This window comes from Hemicordylus capensis, chromosome 4 (genome assembly GCF_027244095.1).
Source record: "Hemicordylus capensis ecotype Gifberg chromosome 4, rHemCap1.1.pri, whole genome shotgun sequence".
NCBI lineage: Eukaryota > Metazoa > Chordata > Lepidosauria > Squamata > Cordylidae > Hemicordylus > Hemicordylus capensis.
Window position 1 is genome coordinate 321,855,592 of NC_069660.1, and position 25,593 is coordinate 321,881,184.

At 62.9% G+C, this 25,593-nt stretch overlaps 1 protein-coding gene across 28 annotated transcripts in view; it reads left to right on the plus strand.

The window, feature by feature from the left end:
- The window catches only part of PLEC (plectin), a 128,025-nt gene extending 102,646 nt beyond the window's left edge, over nucleotides 1-25,379 (plus strand). For all 28 annotated transcript variants that reach the window (XM_053245047.1, XM_053245049.1, XM_053245050.1 and 25 more), the window contains 18 exons: nucleotides 13-174; nucleotides 273-377; nucleotides 670-765; nucleotides 1,043-1,168; nucleotides 1,338-1,490; nucleotides 1,585-1,739; nucleotides 1,967-2,093; nucleotides 2,603-2,786; nucleotides 3,071-3,228; nucleotides 3,340-3,518; nucleotides 5,162-5,300; nucleotides 5,381-5,737; nucleotides 10,131-10,214; nucleotides 10,380-10,484; nucleotides 10,706-10,804; nucleotides 12,470-15,850; nucleotides 17,715-24,707; nucleotides 25,239-25,379. In XM_053245047.1, the coding sequence (XP_053101022.1) occupies nucleotides 13-174; nucleotides 273-377; nucleotides 670-765; nucleotides 1,043-1,168; nucleotides 1,338-1,490; nucleotides 1,585-1,739; nucleotides 1,967-2,093; nucleotides 2,603-2,786; nucleotides 3,071-3,228; nucleotides 3,340-3,518; nucleotides 5,162-5,300; nucleotides 5,381-5,737; nucleotides 10,131-10,214; nucleotides 10,380-10,484; nucleotides 10,706-10,804; nucleotides 12,470-15,850; nucleotides 17,715-24,038 (11,934 nt within the window). In that variant the 3' untranslated portion in view covers nucleotides 24,039-24,707; nucleotides 25,239-25,379. The remainder of the gene's footprint in view (nucleotides 1-12; nucleotides 175-272; nucleotides 378-669; nucleotides 766-1,042; nucleotides 1,169-1,337; nucleotides 1,491-1,584; nucleotides 1,740-1,966; nucleotides 2,094-2,602; nucleotides 2,787-3,070; nucleotides 3,229-3,339; nucleotides 3,519-5,161; nucleotides 5,301-5,380; nucleotides 5,738-10,130; nucleotides 10,215-10,379; nucleotides 10,485-10,705; nucleotides 10,805-12,469; nucleotides 15,851-17,714; nucleotides 24,708-25,238) is intronic.
- The last annotated feature ends 214 nt before the right edge of the window (nucleotides 25,380-25,593 follow it).

The window sequence follows — 25,593 nt, forward strand, 5'->3', positions numbered from 1 at the left end:
GTGGTGTTGCAGGCCGCCTCCAAGGCCCGGCTGCACCACCTGGAGGGCCTCCATGGCTTTGTGGCAGCGGCCACCAAGGAGCTGATGTGGCTGAACGAGAAGGAGGAGGAGGAGGTGGGCCACGACTGGAGCGAGCGCAACAGCAACATGGCCGCCAAGAAGGAGAGCTACTCGGTAGGGCTGCGCTGCTGGGGAGGGGAGGGGAGGGGAGGGGCCCCGGCCGAGGCCGTGTCGGCTCACACTGCTGCCCCCCTCCCTCCCCCCCCCCCCAGGGGCTGATGCGGGAGCTGGAGCAGCGCGAGCGGAAGATCAAGGAGATCCAGAGCACGGGAGACCGGCTGCTGCGGGAGGAGCACCCGGGCCGGCCCACGGTGGAGGTGAGCAGCGGCAGCAGCAGTGGGCTGCCGGGGCGGGGCCTGCTGGTGGGTCCCATGACGGGCAGCTCCTGACTCCAGCCACGTGGGTGCAGCCTCTCACGAGGAGGCCTTGTCAGATGGCCACATCCTGGCGCTGCAGCCCCCTCCGTGGGGGGCCCTCTCTGGAGGGGCGGGCCAGGCCAGGCCTCCTCTCATCAGGGGGGGAGGGAGGGAGGGAGGGAGGGGGAGCAGCTTCCCTGGGCACCCTGGTGATGCCACCCCATGACGGCTGAGCTTCCCTCCGTGCTTCCAGGCGTTCCAGGCTGCCCTGCAGACCCAGTGGAGTTGGATGCTTCAGCTGTGCTGCTGCATCGAAGCCCACCTGAAGGAGAACACCGCCTACTTCCAGGTACCCTGGGCTGGGCCGGGCCCCTCGGGTGGGCCGGGCAGCTTCTTGCGCGGGCGTGGCGCATGTGAGCACAGATGTGCCCAGGCAGCAGTGGGGGGTGGTCTGCGACATGCATGTGCTGCACTCTGCCCCCTGGGCCCCACGCCCCACGCCCCACGCCCCACGCCCCACGCCCCACACCAACAGTCTTGATCCTCTCCCGAGTGTGGGAGGTCACCTCTGCCCCCCCCGGTGGCTGGGCCACCCACAGCTCCTCCGCGGCCTCTTCCTCCCCCAGTTCTTCTCGGATGTGAAGGAAGCCGAGGAGTTTCTGCGCAAGACCCAGGAGACGCTGAAGAAGAAGTTTGCCTGCGACCGCTCGGTCACCGTGACGCGCCTGGAGGACCTGCTCCAAGACTCCCTGGTGAGCGCGCAGCCCTCTTGGGCCCCACCCCCACCCCCACCCCCACCCCTGCCCCCCGGGCCCCCCCACCCCCACCCCTGCCCCCCGGGCCCCCCGGGGCCCCCCCACTGGCCTTGCTCACCCTCCCACTTTCTCCCTCCCTCCCTCCCTCCCTCCCTCCCGGCGGCAGGACGAGCAGGAGCGGCTGGCCGCCTACCAGGGGCACCTGGCGGGCCTGGCCAAGCGGGCCAAGGCGGTGATCCAGCTGAAGCCCCGCAGCCCCAGCACCCCACTGAAGGGCCGCCTGCCCCTCCGGGCCGTCTGTGACTACAAGCAGATGGAGGTGAGGAGCGGGGGGGGGCGCGGGGGGGCGGGGGGCTGCCCTCCCCACTGTCCGCCGCCCGAGGCACGCCAGGCTGCTCTCCCTCCCCCCGCAGATCACCGTGCACAAGGGAGACGCCTGCGCCCTGCTCAGCAACGCCCAGCCCTACAAGTGGAAGGTGCTGAACGCTGGCGGGAGCGAGTCCCTCATGCCCTCCGTCTGCTTCCTGGTGCCCCCGCCCAACAAGGAGGCCTCGGACGCCGTCAGCAGGTCTCTTTTTCTCTCCCTCTCTTCGGGGGGGGGGGGCGGCGGTAGCCAGCCCCAGGCACAATCCGGCCACGGGGGAAGCCCGGCCCGGCCCAGGGGCCCCCTGTCTCCTCGGAAGGAAGCTCCCGCTTGGGGCTGGGGTGGCTCCCCGAGGGCAGCGGCCGCACAGACCGCCTCCGGAGCGGGGCCCCGGGCCCCGGCTGATGGCGCGCCTCCTCTCCCCGGCCCAGGCTGGAGGCCACCCACCAGAGCCTGCTGGCCCACTGGCAGCAGCTGCACATCGACATGAGCAGCCTCCTCTCCTGGCAGTTCCTGCAGCGAGACATCCAGCAGATCCAGGCCTGGTCGCTCCTCATCGTGAGTCTGGGCTGCTGCCCCCCACCCACCCACCCCCCGTGCTCGCTGGGGGGCAGGAGTGGCTCCCCGGAGGGAGGGAGGGAGGGCGCGGGCTGGGGAAGCTGCAGGGGTCTGTCCCCCCCCCCCGGCTGTCCCCGGCACACTTGGCAAGCCAGCTGGGTTGGCACTTCTGGACTTGGGCAGGCGGCGTCCCCCTTGGATGAAAGGGCTCGTGCGCGTGGAGGGACACGGCGGGACGCGGCGGATCCTCCCCCCAAAGGTGCAGAGGGGGGGCGAGGTGCTGGGAGGCCCGCTGGCTGACTCCCGAGATCTTGCCCTGCGGTGCCTCCCGCCCCCCCCCGGGCCTTCAGAGTCCCTTGGAGGGTGCTGCTTTTCAGCCCCAGGACCCGTTGGGAGCCTCTGAGTCAGCCTTGTGCTGAGGAGCCCCGCCCCCCCTTGCCTGGGGGGCCACCTCAGTGTTGCCTGCCCCCCCACCCCCCGCCCCTGAACGGGCGTCCTCTCCCCCTCAGTTCCGGACGATGCCCCCCGAGGACTACCGGCAGGCGCTGCGCAGCCTGGAGAGCCACTACCGGGACTTCCTGCGCCAGAGCCAGGATGCGCAGAACTTCCTGCCGGACGACCGGCTGCAGGTGGAGCGCGACTACAGCGCCTGCACCCAGAAGTACGAGCTGCTGCTGCGGGGCCTGGAGAAAGGTGCGGCTCTGGGGCCCTGGCTGGGTGGGTGGGCGGGCGGGGCGTGCAGCGGGGCCCCCAGCCCCACCTGACCGGCTGGGGCTGCCCTGGGGCCTTGCCCAGGGCCGAGCGGACCTCCCTGCCCGGCAGCCCTGCCTCTGCCCTCCAGGGCTGTGCTTGGCGCTGCCCTGCCCCCAGTCGGCCCCCGCCTTCCCCAGAGAGGCGCCCCGCCGGAGACCCCCTGCAGGCCAGCCTCCCCCTGCTCCCTCCGCTCACCCTCTGCTTGGTTGGGGGGCGGGCTGCAGGGGAACAGGAGGAGTCCTTGTGCCGGAACTTCATCTCCCAGCTGAAGGACATCCGCCTGCAGTTGGAGGGCTGTGAGTCGCGCACCACCCACAAGATCCGCTCCCCGCTGGACAAAGAGCCCGCCAAGGAGTGTGCCCAGCGCATCAGCGACCAGCAGGTACCCCTCCCTTCCTCCCTCCCTTCCTCCCTCCCTGTCCCTGTCCCCGGCTGGCAGCTGCCCGCAGCCGGCTGCCCCCCCTCACCCCCGCGGCTCGCTCTCTCCCCACAGCAAATCCACCAGGAGCTGGAGGGCATCCGGAAGAGCCTGGGGAAAGTGAGTCGGGGGACGGAGGAGGTGCTGGCCCAGCCGGAGCAGGCCGGCTCAGCCCCCACACTGCGCTCGGAGCTGGACGTCACCCTGCAGAAGATGGAGCGCGTCTACAGCCTCTCCAGCATCTACCTGGAGAAGTGCGTCCTGCCTCCTTTCCTGGGAGGGATTGCTGCGGGGGGAGTAGGGGAGGGGGCCCCGTGGGGGCTCCAAGGAGCGCCTTCCATGGGGCACAGCAAAACAGGGCGGCCATGGCAGGGGGCGTGTGGTGGTGGGGGGGAGATGCGGGCGGGGGTGCTGTGGGCCTGCCCATCAGAGGAGGCCAGGCTGGGCTCAAGGGAGTGGGCAGCTCCCAGCTGCAGCCTGGAGGGAAACTCATTGGCAGTGCCTAGAAGTAGAACTCCCTGATGGTGAGGAAGGAAGAGGGGATGCAGCTGGCACAACTGGGCTGTGGAACTCACCACCACTGGTGATCAAGTGTGCGAGGAGGGGATTTGGGAAAGGATCTTGGCTTGCGTAGAAGACAGGGCGTTGAGACGGACCCTGACCTCCCACGCCCTGCTTTGAAGAAGGCCACAATCCTGAGAGGCTCACAGCCCCAAGGCCAGCTGCAACCTCTTGGCTCCGTTGCCAGGATGTGCCGCTTGCTGAGGAATGAACATAGGAAACTGCCATATACTGAGTCAGACCCTTGGTCTACCTAGCTCAGCATTGTCTTCACAGACTGGCAGCGGCTTCTCCAAGGTTGCAGGCAGGAGTGTCTCTCTCTCAGCCCTCTCTTGGAGAAGCCAGGGAGGGAACTCGAAACCTTCTGCTCTTCCCAGAGCGGCTTCATCCCCTGAGAGGAATATCTTGCAGTGCTCACACATCTAGTCTCCCATTCAGATGCAACCAGGGCAGCCCCTGCTTAGCTGTGGGGCCAAGTCCTGCTTGCTGGCACCAGACCAGCTTTCTCCTCCATAACGAAGCCCCAGTGTGAGGCCAGAGAGGAGGAGGAGGAGGAGCTGCTGCCCCCACACAGGGCTGCTTGCCCCTAGGACCGCCCTCTCCTGCCCCAGACAGTGTGCAGGGGGGCTCTTGCAGGCGTGGCATGCCTGGCCGTGCCTGCGCTTGCTCCCGGGCTGTGCAGGCTGCTGCCGTGGCCCGGGGGGCTTTCTGGGGAGCAGATTGCAGCCCCGCCGTTGGGGCTGGAGTGACGCTTGGTCCGGGGCCTGGGCTGCAGCAGGCTTTGCCCGAGCTCCTCTCCCTGCACGGGCCTCTCTGAGCAGCTGTTCCGTTGCCGGCCGGCTTCACACCCTCGGGGGTCTCCCCTGCCAGAGGCCTGCAGACCCTCAACACCTTGGCTCCAGCTGAGAGGCCGGCGGGGTGTCCCCCTTTCTGCCTCTTCCTGGGCAGGCCAGGCACCCCCACCCCACCGGGGGCACCGCCGCCTGCACTCCGCTCAGTAGGCGCAGCTTCTCCCACCTGCCTCGTGGCGGTCGGGCACCTCCGGGCCCCACAGAGGCGGTTCTCTGCGTCTGGCGGGGTGCAGTGCCCCCCTCCCCCTCCGCTTGCTCTTGGCTGGGTGCAGCTTCCCTCCCCCCGCGCTCCGGCTTCCTTTCCGCTCCCCCCAGCCGCTTCCTGGGCCAAGCTGGTGGGTGGCTGCTCGGGGCTTGGCGGAGGCTTGGCCCTCTGCCTCCAGCCCCCCAGCCCGCCCCCCCGGCCCTTGTCGGGACTTGTGGGCGGGGCCCCGCAGCCGGCCCACTCCCTCGGCTGACCCCGGGGCTCTTCCCCACACATGCAGGCTGAAGACCATCCACCTGGTGATCCGCAGCACGCAGGGGGCCGAGGAGCTGGTCTGGCAGTACGAGGAGCAGCTGAAGGACGTGCAGACGGTGCCCGCGGAGCTCAAGGCGCTGGAGACGGCCAAGGCCGAGCTGAAGGTGACTGGGCCGCCGGGCGGGCGGGCTGGGCGGGAGGGGGGCCAGGGGCCAGGGCTGACCCACTGCCGCCTGTCCCCCAGAGGCTGCGTGGGCAGGTGGAGGGGCACCAGCCCCTCTTCGGCACCCTGGAGGCGGACCTGGGCAAGGCCGGCGAGGTGAACGAGCGGATGGTGCGGGGCCACAGCGAGCGCGACCTGGACCTGGACCGCTACCGCGAGCGGGTGCAGCAGCTGCTGGAGCGCTGGCAGGCCGTCCTGGCCCAGATCGACCTGCGCCAGCGGGAGCTGGACCACTTGGGGCGCCAGCTGCGCTACTACCGCGAGAGCTACGAGGGGCTGATCCGCTGGATCCAGGACGCCAAGCAGCGGCAGGAGAGCCTCCAGGCCGTGCCCATCACCAGCAGCCAGAGCGTGCGCGCCCAACTGCTGCAGGAGAAGGTAAGGCGGGGCGCTGCTGGCCGCCCGCAGAGGCTCAGGTGTGCAGGGCAAGCGTGGGCAACGCGGGACCCGCCAGGGTCAGGCCACCCGTGCTTTTAGCAGCTCTCTGCCAGCAGTTCCGCAGCCTCTCTCAGCCTCTCTTTCGCCAAGTCGTCTGCTTGGCCTGCAAGCTGGACTCTTCTCTGGCCCTGCAAGGCACTCCTCTTCCTCTTCCTCTTCCTTCCTCCGGGACTCCCCTTCTATACAGACACAATTAGGCTCCAACAGTTTTTTAAGCAACCCAATCAGTGTAACTCAAACTTCCCTCCATTTTTCAAAACTTCTCTTTCCTCCAGAACCAAGTTGTCACACTGATATTCTCCAAGTGGAACGACTAGCACAGCAGGCATGAGCTCTTTGCCCTGCCTGCATTCTTTGCCGCAAGCATTTTTACACAGAGATCCTGTTGACAATCATGAAGTCCTTTGGGGATGTCAGTTCACAATTCGCCATATCATACCACTCATTCACAATACAAGGGCTTCTTTCCAAAACCAAGAAGTCGAGACCTCCTTCCTCCACACGGGTTAATTACATTCCCCTGGGATCTGTCCTCCACAGAGAGGCTGCTCTGATCCCACTTTAGGAGCACACCGCTCCTTCGAGGTAGGCTGCCCCCGTTTGGAGTCTGATCGGAAGCCGCTGAGCAGGCTCAGACAGGGCTCCAGCCCGCGCTGGGATGGGCCGGCCTGGGGCTCAACTGGCGCTGTCCCGCCGGAGTCCACAGAGCCCAGCTCTAGACAAGCAGGATAGGATTCCGAAAACCAAGCGTTCAGCAACACTGTGACCTTGTGAGGCACACGAAGAGGCGTTTCATGGGTCCTTGTAGCTCCTATTAAAACCAGACTGAAGAGACTGCTACGCATATAAGATGTGTTAAGCAAACTAGCCCCGGGGTCACCCCATGAAACTGAAGGCCAGGGAATTTAGGACCAACAAAAGGAGGTACTTTTTCCACACACTGCATCATTAATCTTTGGAATTATCTGCTTGGATGGCTTTGAACGGGCCTTAGGCAACTTCATGGAGGGAACGTCTGTCCGTGGCTACTAGTCGGAGGGCTACAGGCCACCTCCAGCCTCCGAGGCAGCAGGAGGCCTCTGAGTCCCAGTGGCAGGGGAGCAGGCCGGCCCCTTTCCCCTCCTGCCTGTGGCTCCCAGAGGCCTCTGGTGGGCCACTGTGGGAAACAGGATGTGCTGGACTGGATGGGCTTCCTTGAGGGGCCTGATCCAGCAGGGCTGCTCTTAAGAGTTGTGCACACTGAGGAACGTTGGGGAAACCGCAGGGGAGTAAATATGCGTAGGAAGTAAGAAAGAAAATGCAAAAAGGATGGCGAGCTAGCTGATGCTGGGTTTTACCTTCGTTCCGAGGTTAGGCTGAAAGCGGCTTGGCCGGCACAGCGTTTCCCAGGCCTCGGGCAATATTTCCAGGAACGCGAAAGGGGGAAAGGCTTCTTTCGAGACCGCCAGCTCTCAGACCCCGTGAGAAGGCTCAGCCCGTCTCTGGTGCGCTTCAGACCTCTGGCCAATCTGAAGGCGGGTCTGCTGGGGCGGGAAAGGGACTAAGACTCTGCCTTGACGGCTGACCTTCTCCAGGAGGAGGGGCGAGGCATGGGCCCTCGTCCAGCAGCAGTGTGTGTGCGGGGCGGGGGGTTTCCCGTGCAGAGTGTGCCGTGGGGGGGTGGTGGCAGCTGCTCCTGGAGGTCTGGGGCTTAGCACAGGCCCTGTTCAGAGGAGGCTTCTCCCCCTCACGGCCCCATCAGACAGAGGCCCAGTCCCGTTTCTCCTCCGAGGCCTTGGAAGCCATGCTGGGGTGTGGCATAAAGCATAGGCTCCTGTCTGCCTCCTGAGATGGAGCCTGGCTCGGAAGTGGTTTCACGTTGGGCCGGGGGGGGGGGGTCGGGGTCCCGCCCCTGTCTTGAGGGGCGGCCTGGGGCCTCCCTCTCCACCTGCAGCCCAGGAGAGGCCGGCGGGGGCGGAGCTGGGAGCAGGCAGTCTGGCTTGCGGGCGGCCCCGACATCAGGAGCGAGCCTTTGGGCACCAGCAGCTCTTGGGGTGGCGGCCGCTCCTCTTTGTGCCAGAGGCCAGCAGGGCCTCCTGGGGCGCTCGCCCCGCAGACCGCCTTGTGCGGGGAGGTTCCCCCTCCGAGAGGTTCTCCTGCCGCACACAAGCTCCGTGCATCAGCCGCTCCTTGGTCATGCAGTCAAACGTTATAGCTCGACGTTCGGCTTCGCCGCCCCACAGCCCCCGTGACCTGCACCACGGATGCGGTTCCACAGGCGCCCGGCACTCCGGTGGGTTGTTCGGAGTCCATCCAGCGACTTGGACGGAGTTGTCAGCAAGACGCAGATGACCCTGGGCTCGGTCTCTCCTCCCTGCCTGCTCCGAGGGAGCCATGCCGGGAGCAGAGCGCTCCTTGGGTTTTGCTCCTCATCAGGGCGCGTGCTCCCACTGGCTGGCGTTGCCATGCCCCCGGTGACTGACATCAGACGCAGGGGACATGGCCAGGGTGGGGCGGCCTGGACAGGAGCCGCCGGCGTCCTCCGGGTCCAATCCAAGGTGCCGGTTTTGACCTTTCAAGCCCTTAACCGTTTGGGCCCTGGGCCTCTGAGGGACCACTTGTTCCCAGGGGTTGCTGCCCGCCTGCCAAAGGCATTGGTGGGAACTCGGCTCCGCGTGCTGACAGTGAGGGAGACTCGGCTGTCGTGCATGCGGGACGGGGCCTTCTCTGTGGCTGCCCCCAGACTTTAGGACGCTCTCCCGGTGGGCATCCACGCCTCAGAATCCATCACAGTTTTTAGGAAGCCAGTGAAATTTTGGCGTTTTACCCAGGCTTTTGTGAATGTTGTGTTTGTTGTTGCTGCTACTCTGTATTTTGTGGTCTCATTGTGTATGTTCTTTAAACATTTAATTAGGTTTGTAGTTTTATTCTTGTGGAGGAATAGCTGTCTATCCCAACGCTTTGCCGCCACCACATGTGGAGGATCTGCCCCGGTGTGCTACCACGTGACGCGGATCTCCCTGACAATTACCCATTTAACTGCTGCCACCAAGTAGACTTTTGTGCTCTAGCTGCCAGAAAAGCTTTTCAGCTTCTTTGAACAGCCTTTCAAAGTGCTGGAGTAGGATCGACTGGGGAGACCCGAGTTCAAATCCCCACTCAGCCAGGAGACTTGCTGGGTGACTCTGGGTCAGTCACTTCTCTCTCAGCCTAGCCTACTTCACAAGGTTGTTGTGAGGAGAAACTCAAGTATGTAATATACCGCTCTGGGCCCCTTGGAGGAACAGCGGGATATAAAATGTAAAATAATAATAATAATGATAATAATAATAATAATAATAATAATAATAATAGAGTGGCGAGGCTTCTAGTAGGTATGGGGTGGAGAAAACAGAAGCTACAATTTTTCTGTAAACAAGAAATTTTACTTTGCAATTAGTTCAATCAAAAGTTTAGTATATATCAAACAAAACCATCAACCAAAAGAGCATGGGGAGCAAACAAGATGTAGGCAAAAATGCACCCATTAATTCGACTCTCACTGAGCTCGAACAGAACCCGGGATGAGCCCCGTGAGCCACTCTGGCGGGGGGTTCCTTCTCTTGTCCTGGCCACAGCCCTGGGGTTCAGCCCCCGCACGGTCATTCAGTGGTTTCAGCCCCCGCACGGATTCTCCCAGCCTGGGCTCGCCTTTCTGCCGCTCGGACGGGCCTCTGTGCTTTCCGCTTTCCATCGTCTTTCTTGTCCTGCTGACTTTGACTCTGATTCTCCGGGTCTCCAACGGGGTCTGCCTCCTTCTTCCAGGACCCTCCAACTCTGACTCACTCTCTGCTAAGGCAGCCTCCTAGATCTACACAAATTGTCCCAACAGTTCGTTTCAAACCACCCAATCAAAGTTCCCTCCATGTTTCAAAATTTCCCTTTCCTCCAAGATTAAACCGCCAAACTGACATTCGAAAGGTGAAACTAAAAACAGCAGGCACAGACTCGTGACTCTTTGCAACGTTGGGGCTTTGCAGGCATCTTATATACATGTTATTTACAATAAGAAGAGCTTTGGGAAGATCAGCGCAGCCATACTTGGGCTTCTTTACAAAAAGCAAGAGGTCTCTAAGCTACCCCACTTCATTCATATCTGTATTGTTTAATTGTTTCACTGTTTTATATAGTTTTAAGTGCTTTGTAAGCCACCTTGAGATTGTTTTAATGAAAGGCGAGAGAAAAACCAGAAATCGCTAATAGCTGGGGTGGGGTGGGGTGGGGTGGGGTGGGGTGGGGTGGGGTGAGGGCAGCCAAGGGGCTGGCACCGTCCCGCCTCCTACTGGGGAGCCTCAACAAGCTTCCCTCCCCCCAGAAACTCCTGGAGGAGTGCGACCGGAACCGGGAGAAGGTGGAGGAGTGCCAGCGCTTTGCCAAGCAGTACATCGATGCCATCAAGGTGAGGCCTCCTCCGTGGGCCCTGCAGCCCCTCGGGGAAGCCAGCCGTGAGGGACCTGGGGCTGCCAAGGACCCGCCCTGCTGGGGTCCTTGCCCTGGGGACGGAGGGCAGCCGCTGGATCCGGGCTGAGGTGCTGACCCGGGCCCACCCTCTCTCCCCCCTCAGGATTATGAGCTCCAGGTGGTCACCTACAGGGCCCAAGTGGAGCCCGTGGCTTCTCCAGCCAAGAAGCCCAAAGTCCAGTCTGCATCGGACAGCGTCATCCAGGAGGTGAGGGGGGCCTCCCTGGGTGGGGCCCGGCCAGCTGGGCTCTCGGGGGCGGGTGGCAACGGGCCTTCCGGCTCCAGGCCTTCTGAGTGGGCAGGAAAAGGGGCCGGGGGGGGCTGAGGCCTGCCTCTGCCTGGCGTGCCAGGAGGAGCAGGGCTTTGGGCGCCCCCCCTCCCACCCCACCCCACCCCCATGACCGGGCAGCCTTGCTCTTCCTCCTGCAGTACGTGGACTTGCGGACTCGGTACAGCGAACTGACCACCCTCACCAGCCAGTATCTCCGGTTCATCACAGAGACTCTGCGGCGGCTGGAGGAAGAGGAGGTAAGGGGGCAGCCTGGTGGGGCGGGGGGGACACGGGGGGGGCAGCATGACTTGGCTGCATCCTTCTCCTGCTCCTTTGTCCATAGCAGTTCCCAGCATTGCCCCCCACCCCACCCCACCCCACCCCACAGACTGCCTGTTCCGCCTCACTAATGCTGGCCTGTGCAGCTCCCCGCCCCCCTCCCTCCCGCCCGCCCCTCCCGGAGAGGTGCTGAGCTGGCCGGCATTCCCACCCCTGCTAGCATGTGCCGGGCCCGGAGTGCCGGCCAGGGCTTGGCTTTGCCCGGTCGCCTAAGAGAGGCGCTTCCCAGACACACGGAGTCCAGCTGCGTCGGCTTTGGCCTGGGGAACTCTCTGACTCTCCCTTTGTTCTGTTCCTTTCTGTCCCAATGCACTCTGGCCGGGTAACCTCTCTAACTCTTGGTTTCTGCCCTCTGGAAGTGGAGCCGCTTTGCCACTGCTTTGTCTGGGGGAATGTTTGTGTTGGTGGGGAGCTAATGGAGGGTTGGAGCCAGGAGGACGCGGGCCTCTCTGCACCAGGTACTCCGCTGTGCGCATGCCCCCCGCCTGCCCGCCTCTCCTCACATTAACCTGTGTGCCTTCAGCCTCCCTCCCCCTCCCCCCCCGCGCTCTCCTCTGTGCTGAGGGGCTTCTTGGAGAGGGTGCCTGCAGGGGGAGTGCCCGCGAGAGGGGGCAGGAAGTAAAGGCTGCAGAGGAACTGGGGTGGGGGGTGGAGGAGAATAGTTGGAGCTGGCGGCAGCCAAGGGGCGGGGCGGGGCGGGGCGGGGGGGCGCTCCCCAGGCTGCACACATCCCTCTCCCAAACACCCTCCATCTCCACCACCGTTGCCACCTGGCCTGAAAGGACCCGTCTCCTGGCGCTTTCCTCCGCCACTCTCTGTGGTTTGGGTGTCGGTGTGCTCTGCGCATGTTTCATCTGCTCCTGGGGGGCTGTGTGAATGAGGGGGTCTCTCGGCTGAGCCGCCTCACGCCCACACCCTGCCTGCCGGCCGGCCAGCCTCCCCCTGCGGTGCTCACAGCTGCTGGCTCTCAAGAGGGCTGCTGCGTTGGGGCAGCTTCAGGCTGAGGGGCTCAGCTTGGAGGGCAAAAGACAAAGCACTTGTGAGCCAGCAGGGGGCCGGCTGGGGCGCCCTCCACCCCAGATGTGGGGCCTGCCTGCCTGGTCTCATCACAGCTGTGTGTCTCCTCCTCCTCCTCCTCCCCACTCCTGGCCACCTCCCCTCACCTGGCATCCCCCCTTGGGTTGGATCCCCCTTCTGCTTGTCGGAGGGGCTGGCCCTTCGCTGCGGTTCGGGCTCTTGGGGTCTCCCTCTGTTGTGAGCTTCGCTACACGCTGCACGGAGCATGGTGGAGGTGCCGTCGTCCGGCGGTCGTCATCCTGTGGTCCTCCCTTGTCTTGGTCCTGCTTGTGGTCTTGCCTCCATCAGTCCTCCACTCTTGGTCCACTGGTCTTCCTGCTGCCTTGCTTGGTGTCCTGTGTGAGACATGAGTGGTGTGTCCCCTCGGGGCCTGCCGGGCGTCTCCGGGAGCCCCTCCTGGGGTGGGCCGGGCCGTGCCGTGCCGTGCCCCCAGCCCCTCTGCCCCGACCTCCCCCTGTGATCTCTCTCTCTCTCTCCCCCGTCCCCTCTGTGCACCTTCCCCGTAGAAAGCGGCAGAGAAGCTGAAGGAGGTGGAGCGGGAGCGGCTGGCCGAGGTGGAGGCCCAGTTGGAAAAGCAGAAGCAGCTGGCCGAGGCCCACGCCAAGGCCAAGGCCCAGGCCGAGAAGGAGGCTCTGGAGCTGCAGCAGCTCATGCGGGAGGAGGTGAGCAAGCGGCAGCTGGTGGCCGTGGACGCCGCGCAGCAGAAGCAGAACATCCAGCTGGAGCTGGCGCAGATGAAGCAGAACTCCGACCTGCAGGTGCAGTCCAAACTCAAGCTGATCGAGGAGGCCGAGTTCAGCCGGCGGAAAGTGGAGGAAGAGATCCACATTATCCGCCTCCAGCTGGAGGCCACGGAGAAGCAGAAGGCGGGGGCCGAGGGCGAGCTGCGGGCGCTGAGGGCCCGTGCTGACGAGGCTGAGCACCAGAAGAAGCTGGCCCAGGAGGAGGCGGAGCGCCTGCGCAAGCAGGTCAAGGAGGAGACGCAGAAGAAGAGGGAGGCCGAGGAGGAGCTGAAGCGCAAGGTGCAGGCCGAGCAGCAGGCGGCCCGGGAGAAGCAGAAGGCGCTGGAGGACCTGCAGCAGCTGCGCCTGCAGGCGGAAGAGGCCGAGCGCCGGATGAGGCAGGCGGAGCTGGAGAAGGAGCGGCAGCTGCAGCTGGCCCAGGAGGTGGCCCAGAAGAGCGCGGAGGCCGACCTGCACAGCCGGCGCCTGTCCTTTGCCGAGAAGACGGCCCAGCTGGAGATGTCCCTCAAGCAGGAGCACATCACCGTCACCCACCTGCAGGAGGAGGCGGCCCGGCTGAAGAAGCAGCAGCAGGAGGCCGAGCAGTCCCGGGAGGAGGCCGAGCGGGAGCTGGAGAAGTGGCGCCAGAAGGCCAACGAGGCCCTGCGGCTGCGGCTGCAGGCCGAGGAGGTGGCCCACCAGAAGGCCCTGGCCCAGGAGGAAGCCGAGAAGCAGAAGGAGGACGCCGAGCGGCAGGCCCGGAAGAGGAGCAAGGCGGAGGAGTCTGCCCTGCGCCAGAAGGAGCTGGCCGAGGAGGAGCTGGAGAAGCAGCGGAGGCTGGCCGAGGGCACCGCCCAGCAGAAGTTCCAGGCGGAGCAGGAGCTGATCCGTCTGAAGGCCGAGATGGAGAACGGGGAGCAGCAGCGCCTGCTGCTGGAGGAGGAGCTCTTCCGGCTCAAGAACGAGGTGAGCCAGGCCATCCAGAAGCGGAAGGAGCTGGAGGAGGAGCTGGCCACGCTGCGGGCCGAGATGGAGCTGCTGCTGCGGAGCAAGGCCAAGACGGAGGAGGAGTCCCGCTCCACCAGCGAGAAGTCCAAGCAGATCCTGGAGGCCGAGGCCAGCAAGCTGCGGGAGCTGGCCGAAGAGGCGGCTCGGCTGCGGGCCCTCTCGGAGGAGGCCAAGCGGCAGCGGCAGCTGGCCGAAGAAGAGGCTACCCGGCAGCGGGCGGAGGCAGAGAGGATCCTCAAGGAGAAGCTGGCGGCCATCAACGATGCCTCGCGGCTCAAAGCGGAGGCAGAAATCGCCTTGAAGGAGAAGGAGGCGGAGAACGAGCGCCTGCGGCGCCTGGCGGAGGACGAGGCCTACCAGCGGAGGCTGCTGGAGGAGCAGGCCGCCCAGCACAAGCAGGACATCGAGGAGAAGATCGCCCAGCTGAGGAAGTCCTCGCTCAGCGAGCTGGAGAGGCAGAAGGGCATCGTGGACGAGACGCTGAAGCAGCGGCGCCTCATCGAGGAAGAGATCCGCGTCCTCAAGCTCAGCTTCGAACAAGCCTCTGTGGGCAAGGCAGACCTGGAGCTGGAGCTCACCCGGATCAAGCAGAACGCCGAGGAGATCCAGCGCAGCAAGGAGCAGGCCGAGCGCGAGGCCGAGAAGCTGCGCCAGCTGGCCTTGGAGGAGGAGACCCGCCGGCGGGAGGCGGAGGGCAAGGTCAAGCAGATCGTGGCCGCTGAGCAGGAAGCTGCCCGGCAGCGCAAGGCCGCCCTGGAGGAGGTGGAGCGCCTGAAGGCCAAGGTGGAGGAGGCCAAGCGGCAGAAGGAGCTGGCGGAGCAGGAGTCCGAGAGGCAGATCCAGCTGGCGCAGGAGGCCGCGCAGAAGAGGATCGTGGCGGAAGAGGCGGCCCACCTGGTCGCCGTGCAGCAGAAGGAGCAGGAGCTGCTGCAGACCAGGAAGCAGGAGCAGAGCGTGCTGGGGAAGCTGAGGGAGGAGGCGGAGAAGGCCAAGAAAGCGGCCGAGGAAGCCGAGTCTGCGCGGGTCAGAGCCGAGCAGGACGCCACCCTCTCCCGGCAGCGGGTTGAGGACGCTGAGCGCATGAAGCAGCAGGCCGAGGAGGAGGCTCAGGCCAAAGGCAGGGCCCAGGAAGATGCCGAGAAGCTGCGGAAGGAGGCCGAGCTGGAGGCCGCCAGGAGGGCCCAGGCAGAGCAGGCGGCCCTCAAGCAGAAGCAGCTGGCCGACGCCGAGATGGAGAAGCACAAGAAGTTTGCCGAGCAGACGCTCCGGCAGAAGGCCCAGGTGGAGCAGGAGCGGACCAAAGTCAAGCTGCGGCTGGAGGAGACGGACCGCCAGAAGAGCATCCTGGAGGAGGAGCTGCAGCGGCAGAAGGAGGAGGTGGCGGGAGCCGTGAAGCAGAAGGCGCAGGCCGAGGAGGAGCTCTTCCGGGTGAAGGTCCAGATGGAGCAGCTGGCCAAGCTCAAGGCCCGCATCGAGGAGGAGAACAAGCGGCTCATCGCCAAGGACAAGGACAGCACGCAGAAGTTCCTGGCCGAAGAGGCAGAGAGGATGAAGCAGCTGGCCGAGGAGGCTGCGCGGCTGAACGTGGAGGCCCAGGAGGCGGCCCGCCTGCGGCAGCTGGCCGAGGAGGACCTGGGGCGGCAGCGGGCGCTGGCCGAGAAGATCCTGAAGGAGAAGATGCAGGCGGTCCAGGAAGCCACGCGGCTGAAGGCCGAGGCCGAGATGCTGCAGAAGCAGAAGGAGCTCGCCCAGGAGCACGCCAAGAAGCTGCAGGAGGACAAGGAGCAGATGCAGCAGCAGCTGGCGGAGGAGACCGAGGGCTTCCAGAAGACCCTGGAGGCCGAGCGCAGGCGGCAGCTGGAGCTCAGCGCCGACGCCGAGCGCCTGAAGCTGCAGGTGGCCGAGATGAGCCTGGCCCAGGCCAAGGCGGAGGAAGAGGCCAAGCGCTTCAAGAGGCAGGCGGAGGAGATCAGCACCAAGCTGCACCAGACGGAGCTGGCCACCCAGGAGAAGGTGACGCTGGTGCAGACGCTGGAGATCCGCCGGCAGCAGAGTGACCAGGATGCCGAGAAGCTGCGGAAAGCCATCGCCGAGCTGGAGAAGGAGAAGCAGAGGCTGCAGCGGGAGGCAGAGCTGCTGCAGCAGAACGCAGAAGAGGTACCCCCTGTCACTGAGCCCTCCACACACACACACACACACACACACTCGGGGGCCTCCTCGGGGCTCCCCGCCTGCCACTAGCCCACAACCCCTTCCCCGAGTCAGGGGTGGCGTAATGCAGGAGGAGGGGCATCTGCCAGCCCCCGCCTTGGGCCCGCTGCTGCTGCTGCCGCCGCCGCCCTCTGGCTAGCTGGCCCTCCCTGCTGGCCCGTCCTCTGGCGAGGAAAGCAGATCCCTGGACTCCTGGCCGGGGGTGGCGGCTGCTTGTCTTCGCCACGTAGCAGGCCAGGACAGAAGCTCAGCTCAGCCAGCGGCCCGAACAGGGGCAGCGTGAGGAGTTGGTACGCTCGCAGCCCGGGCTGGTTTGTTCGGAGGTCTCCGTGGTGCAAAGGAAGCACCCGAAAAGGCTGCCAGTGGGCCATGGCGTCACACGTGCTCTCCCCTGAAACAAGCAGTCAGGAAGACTAAGGGGGGGGGCACCCCCACCCCCACCCCACCCATCCTCGGTCACATCCTCCGAGTGCTCTCTTGAATCTTCTGCCCAGAGTCACTTTGTGAAGCCGACACGTGAGTTTCCCCCAAGGTTATGGCTAGCAAATGGAGTGGTGGCAGGGAGAGGAGTCAGGAAGGGGCCGTGGAGAGCAGAAGGGAAGGGGAGCAGGAGAGGGGGGTCGTCTCTGGCTCCTGGGCACTGCAACCCCTGCCAGACGAATCTCCACGACAAGAGCGAATGCTGGACCAGGTGAGCAGCCTGCAGCCCAGGGGCGGGGGGGGGGTTTGCTGGCCACCGGAGCAGCCCCTCCCCCACTGGCCACAGGGCTGTGCTGTCGTGAGGTTCTGTGGGCAGCAGCCTGTGGCCCGGGGGCTTCATCGCATCAGGAGCCGCCTGGGGCTCAGCCCTTGCCTGGGGTCGGGGGCTGGGCAGCGACCTTCTGGAGTCCACATTGAGTGGAGCCTCCTTCCGGAGGCCGGAGCTGCAGCCCGCTTGGTCCAGGGGGCGAGCGGAGAGCCCGAGCAGAGGAGGGGCCAGCAGCCGGGCAGGAGCTGCAGCTGCCGGCCTCCTTCCAAGAAAGGCAGCAGCCAGGATCGGGACCCTCCTCGTTCAGCGGGGGTAGGGCAGGCCCGTGGGGCGGCTGGGCAAGCTCAGCGCCAACCCTTCTTTTAGCAGGGGCCCCCCTTCTGGTGCAGACTTTCAGATCAGGTGCCCCATAGAGATGGGGGCTGCCTGTGTGAAGGCGGCTTCAGTCACTGGCCCACATCCACACGGATTTACTCATCGGCATAAATCAATGGGACACATTTACTTGTCCTCCTCATTTCAGTGGGAGCTCTGAATTTCAGTGCTAATTTTCTGAAGCCTGTTAGTCATGCTGAGAAGAAAGCTTCAGCACATAGCCGGCCCGTCAGGAGCTGGGGTGGGGGTGGGGGGGGGAATGGGGTGTCTTCAGCCCCCTTCTGCAGCAGACACTTCACTGGCGCTGCATCTGAGTCACACTGGCAATCCTCCGATGGGGAACAAATTGTGCGGCTGCAGCGGGGGGGGGGTTGAGGCAGGAGGGCTCTTGAGTATCCCCTGGGAGCCCTTCGAGTCCCCCGGGGGGGGCCACAGTAGCACCCCCTGTTGGGAACTCCTGCTACAGGGAAGGGCAGAAAGAAATGCCTACACCAGCCAGCCTGACAGTTCTCAGGGGGGCTGGGAACGGGAGGCCCCCATGACCCCCTCACGCCCCCCTCCCCACCGCCGGAAGTGCTGGCTCTTAACCTGCCGGGGCTTGGCCGCTCCCCCCCACCCAGCCTGCCTCCTTCCCTCCCGTGTTCTGCATCAACTGACTGGCCCTAACCCTTTCTCTTCCTGACACAGATGCAGACTGCTCAGAAGGAACAGTTGCGCCAGGAGACGCAGATGCTGCAGCAGACCTTCCTGTCGGAAAAGGACACCCTCCTGCAGAAGGAGCGATTCATTGAGGAGGAGAAGGCCAAGCTGGAGAAGCTCTTCAAGGACGAGGTTCACAAAGCCCAGAGCCTGAAGGCCGAGCAGGAGCGCCAGCAGAGGCAGCTGGAGACGGAGAAGCAGCAGCTGAAGGCCGGCCTGGAGAATGCCCAGAAGAAGCAGGCGGAGGCGGAGGAGAACGTCCGCCAGAAGCAGGAGGAGCTGCAGCAGCTGGAAAAGCAGCGGCAGCTGCAGGAGAAGCTCCTTGCGGAGGAGAACCAGAAGCTCCGGGAGAGGCTCACACGGCTGCAAGAGGAGCAGAGGGCCGCCCTTGCTCAGACCCGGGAGATCATGATCCAGACTGACGACCTTCCTCAAGAGGCGGCGGTTCCTTCTGTCCAGGTGCCTCAGGCGAAAGCGGTGCCCAATGGCCGAGACGCGGTCGATGGCCTGGCTCAGAACGGTGAGCCGGAGTTGGTGTTTGAGGGCATCCGGCAGAAAGTGTCCGCCAAGAAGCTGGCAGAGGCTGGCATCTTGAGCAGAGACTCCTTGGAGAAGCTGACCACAGGGGCGGTGACCGTGCAGGAGCTGTCGCAGAGGGACGACCTCCAGAGGTACTTGCGGGGCACCAGCAGCATCGCTGGCCTCCTGGTCAAGCCCACCAACGAGAAGATGAGCCTCTACCAGGCCATGAAGCAGCAGCTGCTGAGCCCAGGCACGGCTCTCATCCTGCTGGAGGCCCAGGCGGCCTCCGGCTTCCTCATCGATCCCGTGAGGAACAAGAGGCTCTCCGTCAGTGAGGCGGTGAAAGAGGGAGTTGTTGGGCCCGAGCTGCACAACAAATTGCTGTCTGCGGAGAGGGCCGTGACTGGCTATAAAGACCCCTATACTGGGGAAAAGATTTCCCTCTTCCAAGCCATGACCAAAGATCTCATTGTTCAAGACCACGGCATCCGTCTCCTGGAGGCCCAGCTTGCCACAGGGGGCCTCATTGATCCCATCAACAGCCACCGCCTGCCTGTGGAAACGGCATACAAGCGAGGCTACTTCGACAAGGAGATGCAACGGATCCTCTCCGATCCTTCTGATGACACCAAGGGCTTCTTTGATCCCAACACCCAGGAGAACCTGACGTACCTGCAGCTGATGGAGAGATGTGTGACTGACCCAGAGACGGGACTCTCCTTCCTGCCACTAACGGACAAGGCGGCCAAAGGCAGAGAGCTGGCCTACACAGACCAAGAGGCCAGGGACATCTTCCAGAAAGCCACAGTGTCTGCTCCCTTTGGCAAATTTAAGGGGAAGACTGTGACCATCTGGGAAATCATTAACTCTGAGTATTTCACGGAGGAGCAGAGGCGGGACCTTCTGCGCCAATACAAGACTGGGAAGATCACTGTGGAGAAGATCATCAAGGTCATCATCACCGTGGTGGAGGAGAGCGAGAAGAAGAGCCAGCTCTGCTTTGAGGGGCTCCGGGCTCCTGTGCCAGCTGCTAAGTTACTGGAGAGCAAGATCATCGACAAGGATCTTTACAACCAGCTGCACCAGGGGAAGAAGTCTGTGAAGGAGGTCGCCAACATGGATGCCATTAGGAGGTACCTCAAGGGCTCCGGCGCCATTGCGGGCATCTTGGTAGAGTCAACTGGCCAGAAGCTCTTGGTCAATGATGCCTTGAAGAAAAACCTCCTGAAGCCGGAAGTTGCCCTGATGCTGCTGGAGGCCCAGGCTGGAACTGGATACATCATTGACCCCGTGAGGAATGAGCAGCTTCCTGTAGATGAAGCCGTGAGAGCAGGCATGGTTGGGCCCGAGCTGCATGAGAAGCTGCTGTCTGCAGAGAAGGCTGTGACTGGCTACAAGGACCCCTACACGGGGCAGGTGGTCTCTCTCTTCCAAGCCCTGGAAAAAGGCCTCATCCCTAAGAACGCTGGGGTCCGTCTATTGGACGCTCAGCTTGCCACTGGGGGCATCATTGATCCTGTGAACAGCCACCGTCTCCCCCTCGATGTGGCCTGTAAGCTGGGCTTCTTCAGTGAGGATATGAATAAGGCCCTCTCTGCCCCCGCTGACGATGCCAGACTGTACTATGACCCCAACACCCAAGAAAGCCTCACCTATGCTCAGCTGCAGAGGAAGTGCCAGGCAGATAAGCAGACGGGCCTCTCCCTGCTGCCCCTCTCGGACCAGGCCATACGGCTTCAGCAGGAGGAGGTCTTCTCCGACAGCCAGGCCAAGGAGACCTTTGGCAAGGCTGTCGTAGAAATCCCATCAGGCAGCTTCAAAGGCAAGACAGTGACCATCTGGGAGCTGATTCACTCGGAATATTTCACCGAAGAACAGAGGAGAGAGCTGATTCGGCAGTACAAATCGGGCAAGGTCACCATCGAGCGGCTCATCAAGATAATCATCACGATCGTAGAAGAGACAGAGGCCAAACAGCAAGAGAAGCTGACCTTCAGTGGCTTGCGGGGCCCTGTGCCTGCCCGTGAGCTGCTGGACGCCAAGATCCTTAGCAAAGCCCAGTACGGGCAGCTGAAGGAAGGAAAGAAGTCCGTGAAAGACTTCTCTGAGACGGAGGCCGTGAGAAGATACTTGCAGGGGAGTGACTGCATCAGTGGGGTCTACGTGGAAGAAACCAAGGAGAAGCTGAACATCTACGAGGCCATGAGGAGGAACCTGCTCTTGCCCAGCACAGCAACCGTCCTCCTGGAGGCCCAGGCGGCCACCGGCTTCATGGTGGACCCCGTGAGGAACCAGAAGCTGTACGTTCACGAGGCAGTGAAGGCTGGCGTTGTGGGGCCCGAGCTGCATGAAAAGCTGCTTTCGGCCGAGAAGGCCGTCACTGGGTACAGAGACCCTTACTCGGGGAACACCATTTCCCTTTTTGAGGCTATGAAGAAGGGGCTTATCCTGAGGGAACACGCCATCCGCCTGCTGGAGGCCCAGATGGCCACCGGGGGCATCATCGACCCCGTCCACAGTCACCGCCTCCCTGTGGAGGTGGCCTACAGGCGGGGCTACTTTGACGAAGCCATGAACCAAACCCTCTCAGACCCCACAGACGACACCAAGGGCTTCTTTGATCCCAATACCAAGGAGAACCTCACCTATCTGCAGCTGAAGGAGAGATGCATTGAAGATCCCGAGACGGGCCTCTACCTCCTGCCCCTAAAGCAGCCTGAGAGACCCACGGTAGTGGAGACCACCCAGGTGTACACAGAGGCGGAGACCAAGAAGGTGTTTGAGGAGACCCAAGTGGACATCCCAGTGGGAGACCTGGCTGGTTCCTCCATGTCTCTGTGGGACATCATGCACTCGGACATCATCCCGGAAGAGCAGCGCAAGCGCCTGATGGAGGAGTTCCGCTCTGGCCAGGTGACGAAGGAACGCATGATTATCATCATCATCGAGATCATAGAGAAGACAGAGATCATCCGGCAACAAGACCTCACCTCCTATGACTATGTCCGACGTCGCATCACTGCTGAAGATCTCTACGAGGCCAAGATCATCTCCCTCGAGATATACAAAGCCCTAAAGCAGGGTTCCAAGACCATCCGTGAGATTCTAGAGATGGAGACCATCTGGAAATACCTCTATGGCAGTGGCTGTGTGTCTGGCATCTACATCCCGTCCAACAAACAGAAGCTCAGCATCTACCAGGCCATGAAAAAAGGGCTGGTCAGTCCTGAGGTGGCTCGACCCTTGCTGGAAGCCCAGGCAGCCACTGGCTTCATTGTTGACCCCGTCAAGAATGACATGCTAACTGTAGATGAAGCTGTCAGGAAAGGTGTGGTGGGCCCAGAGATGCACGACCGACTCCTGTCTGCCGAGAGAGCTGTGACTGGTTACCGTGACCCTTACAGTGAGCAGAAAATCTCTCTTTTCCAAGCCATGAAGAAGGATCTCATCCCTTCGGAAGAAGCCCTCCGATTGCTAGATGCACAGCTGGCCACAGGAGGCATCATAGATCCATACCTGGGCTTCCACTTGCCCTTAGAAATTGCCTATCAGCGTGGCTACTTCAATCGGGAGACGCACGAGCAGCTGTCTGAGCCCAGCGAGGTCCGCAGCTACGTGGACCCCTCCACAGATGAGAAGCTCAGCTATGCCCAGATCTTAAAGCGGTGCAGGAAGGACGAGAACACGGGCTGCCTCCTGCTGCCGCTCTGCGACACGCGGAAGTTGACCTTCAGGGGCCTGAGGAAGCAGATCAGCGTTGAGGAACTGGTGCGGTCCAAGGTCATGGATGAAGCTACTGCCCAGCGCCTCCAGGAAGGCTTAACCTCTGTGGAAGAAGTCTCTAAAAACTTGCAGAAATTCCTGGAGGGCACCAGCTGCATTGCTGGCGTGTATGTGGACTCTTCCAAGGAAAGGCTCTCTGTGTACCAGGCCATGAAGAAAGGAATCATCCGCCCTGGCACAGCCTTCGAGCTGTTGGAGGCCCAGGCAGCCACAGGGTACGTCATCGACCCCATCAAAGGCCTCAAGTTGACTGTGGAGGAAGCTGTACGCATGGGCATTGTGGGCCCCGAATTCAAGGACAAGCTGCTTTCAGCAGAGCGGGCGGTGACGGGCTACAAGGACCCTTACTCGGGCAAGCTGATCTCCCTCTTCCAAGCCATGAAGAAAGGGCTGATCCTGAAAGACCACGGGATCCGCTTGCTGGAAGCTCAGATTGCCACAGGAGGCATAATTGATCCAGAGGAGAGCCATCGTCTGCCCGTGGAGGTAGCGTATAAGAGAGGCCTGTTTGATGAGGAAATGAATGAAATCCTCCTGGATCCCAGTGATGACACCAAGGGGTTCTTTGACCCAAACACAGAGGAGAACCTGACCTACTTGCAGCTGATGGAGAGGTGCATCACTGACCCAGAGACGGGGCTCTGCCTGTTGCCCTTGAAGGAGAAGAAGCGAGAGAGGAAGACTTCCTCCAAGTCCTCCGTCCGCAAGCGCAGGGTCGTGATCGTTGATCCGGAGACTGGGAAGGAGATGTCTGTGTATGAAGCCTACCGCAAAGGCCTCATTGACCACCAGACCTATCTGGAGCTCTCTGAGCAGGAATGTGAGTGGGAAGAGATCACCATTTCCTCTTCCGATGGAGTCGTCAAGTCCATGATCATTGACCGGAGGTCAGGGCGGCAGTACGACATTGACGATGCCATCGCGAAGGGCTTGATAGACCAGTCCGCCCTGGACCAATATCGCGCAGGCACTTTGTCCATTACGGAGTTTGCAGACATGCTGTCTGGCAATATGAGTGGATTCCGCTCCAGATCTTCCTCCGTAGGCTCCTCTTCTTCCTATCCTGTAAGCCCAGCCCACACAAGGGCTCAGCTGACGTCTTGGAGTGACCCCACTGAAGAGACTGGTCCAGTTGCTGGCATCCTAGACACAGAGACCCTAGAGAAAGTATCCATCACGGAAGCCATGCACCGCAATCTGGTGGACAATATCACTGGCCAGAGACTGCTGGAGGCTCAGGCCTGCACTGGTGGGATCATTGACCCCAGCACCGGGGAGAAGTTCTCTGTGGCGGATGCTGTCAACAAGGGCCTGGTTGACAAGATCATGGTGGACAGGATCAACCTTGCTCAGAAGGCTTTCTATGGCTTTGAGGACCCAAGAACCAAGACCAAGATGTCTGCTGCCCAAGCCTTAAAGAAGGGCTGGCTGTACTATGAAGCTGGCCAGCGGTTCCTGGAAGTGCAGTATCTGACGGGCGGGCTCATCGAGCCAGACGTGGCTGGCCGGGTCTCCCTCGATGACGCTCTGCAGAAGGGCACCATCGATGCCCGGGCAGCTCAGAAGCTGCGGGACGTCGGCACCTACTCCAAGTACTTGACCTGCCCCAAGACCAAGCTGAAGATCTCCTACAAGGACGCCATGGAGAGGAGCATGACCGAGGAGGGCACCGGCCTGCGCCTGCTGGAGGCCTCCTCCCAGTCCAGCAAGGGCTACTACAGCCCCTACAACGTCAGCGGCTCAGGCTCCGCCTCGGGCTCTCGCTCGGGCTCACGGACTGGCTCCCGGTCGGGCTCCAGGCGAGGGAGTTTTGATGCCACCGGATCCGGCTTCTCCATGTCCTTCTCCTCCTCCTCCTACAGCTCATCAAGTTATGGGCGCCGATATGCCTCCGGTACCAGCGGCGGCAGCAGCAGCTCCTCAGATGCAGCCACCCTCCGCCCTGCCTCGTCCCCCCTGAACGGGAAGCTCCTGGACCTGCCGGGGTCACAGCTGTCCATGGCGTAACGCCCCCTCCTGCCTCCATTGGCCCAGGAGAACTTTTGCATTTATCCTGCTCTGCATGTGGTCAAGCGACTGGCTAATCCTATCATCATCTTCATCATTATTATTATTATTGCTGTTATTTTTTAATGTTTAAAACCCATTATTCTTCCAAAGCAGTGCCTAAAGTTTAACCAAAAAGACTAGACTAATATATATATACATACATATATATATATATATTAATATATAATGATTGTTCTGGCAGCATTTGTATATTGAGAGAGAAGAGAGATGGCGCCCAGGGCCCCTCCGTTCCTCCGCTTCTTTCTGTTGGTGCCACTCCGTCTGCAGCGTGGAAGACTCCCCAGGCCCTGCCGATGCCCGCTGCACCCTGGGGGGCTCCCGCCTGCAGCCCAGCCCAGCCCAGGCCTTTCCCCATGAGCCTTGCCAACTCCACCCTTCCCCCAGAGGAGGAGACGCCCCCTGTGCCAAGCCTGCACCAGGGAAGGAAGAGCCGGCCACCAGCCTTGCTTGTACTCCAGAGACCCCCACCGCCGCCGCCACCACCCTCCGACAGCAGCGCCTGCCCCCTCTTCCCACTGGCCCTCCAGAGGATGACCCAGGAGAGCTGCTTCTCCCGGCTGCCCCTTGGTTGGCCTCCCTCCAGCACGGGGACCCGGACCGCGGACTGTAAGTGCCTCTGGCCGGCCGGCCTGCCTGCCTGCTGCTGCTGCCGCTGCTGCTCCTCTCTCCGCCAGGCTCCTCTTTGCCTTTTCTCCGCTGCTGCCTCCACCCACCGCCAGCCTGCCTTTCCGCCCTCCCGCGCCCCACTGCGCTCTGCTCCTCCCGGGGGAGCCTGGCCCTGCGGGAGGCTGCTCGGCTGGCCGGGCTCTCTGCATGGCTGCCTGTCTGTCCCTTTCCATGTGTCTGGGAAGTGCCCTGGCCCCGGCTGGCCCTCTCGGCTGCCGGGGGGGGGGAGCTCTGGCCCCCAGCCCCCCCTGCTGCAGCACACAGGGCCCCCTCCTGGGGGTAGGGGCCGCTTCTCCCAGACGCCCCGCCGGCCACCGCCAGGGCCACTTCTGGGTCTCTGCCCCTGGCCCAGGGTGGCCTTCTGACTCTTTCCCAACTCTGGCTTCCGAGGAGCCTCTTCTCCCCCTCGGAGTGCGGGGGGGGGGGCGGGGGGCAGGTTGCCTTGAGAATGACCTCTGCTCTTTCTCTCAGACCGTGATTCCTAGCCCCGCCAAAGAAGCCCTCTTGTCCCTGGCAGAGCTCCTGAGCTGCCTTTCCGACACCAGCAAGTCTCGGATCCCCTGGAGAGGAGTCCTGCGGGCAACCTCTCCTCCGCTGGACTCACCCACAAAGGTAAGCCCCCCCCCCGCTTCTGCTCAGGCCAGGTGGAGGGCGGGCAGGGCAGGGACAGAGCCTCCCGCTGGGGTCCCTTCCCCTTGTGTAAGCCTCCAGGACCCCCACTCACCCACCCACCCACCCACCCAGCCACAACTCCTTCGGAGCCTGTCTTGCCGAGGGATCTCCCCTCCCTGGGCGGCCAGGAAGGGCGCCAGAGCAGCTGAGCATC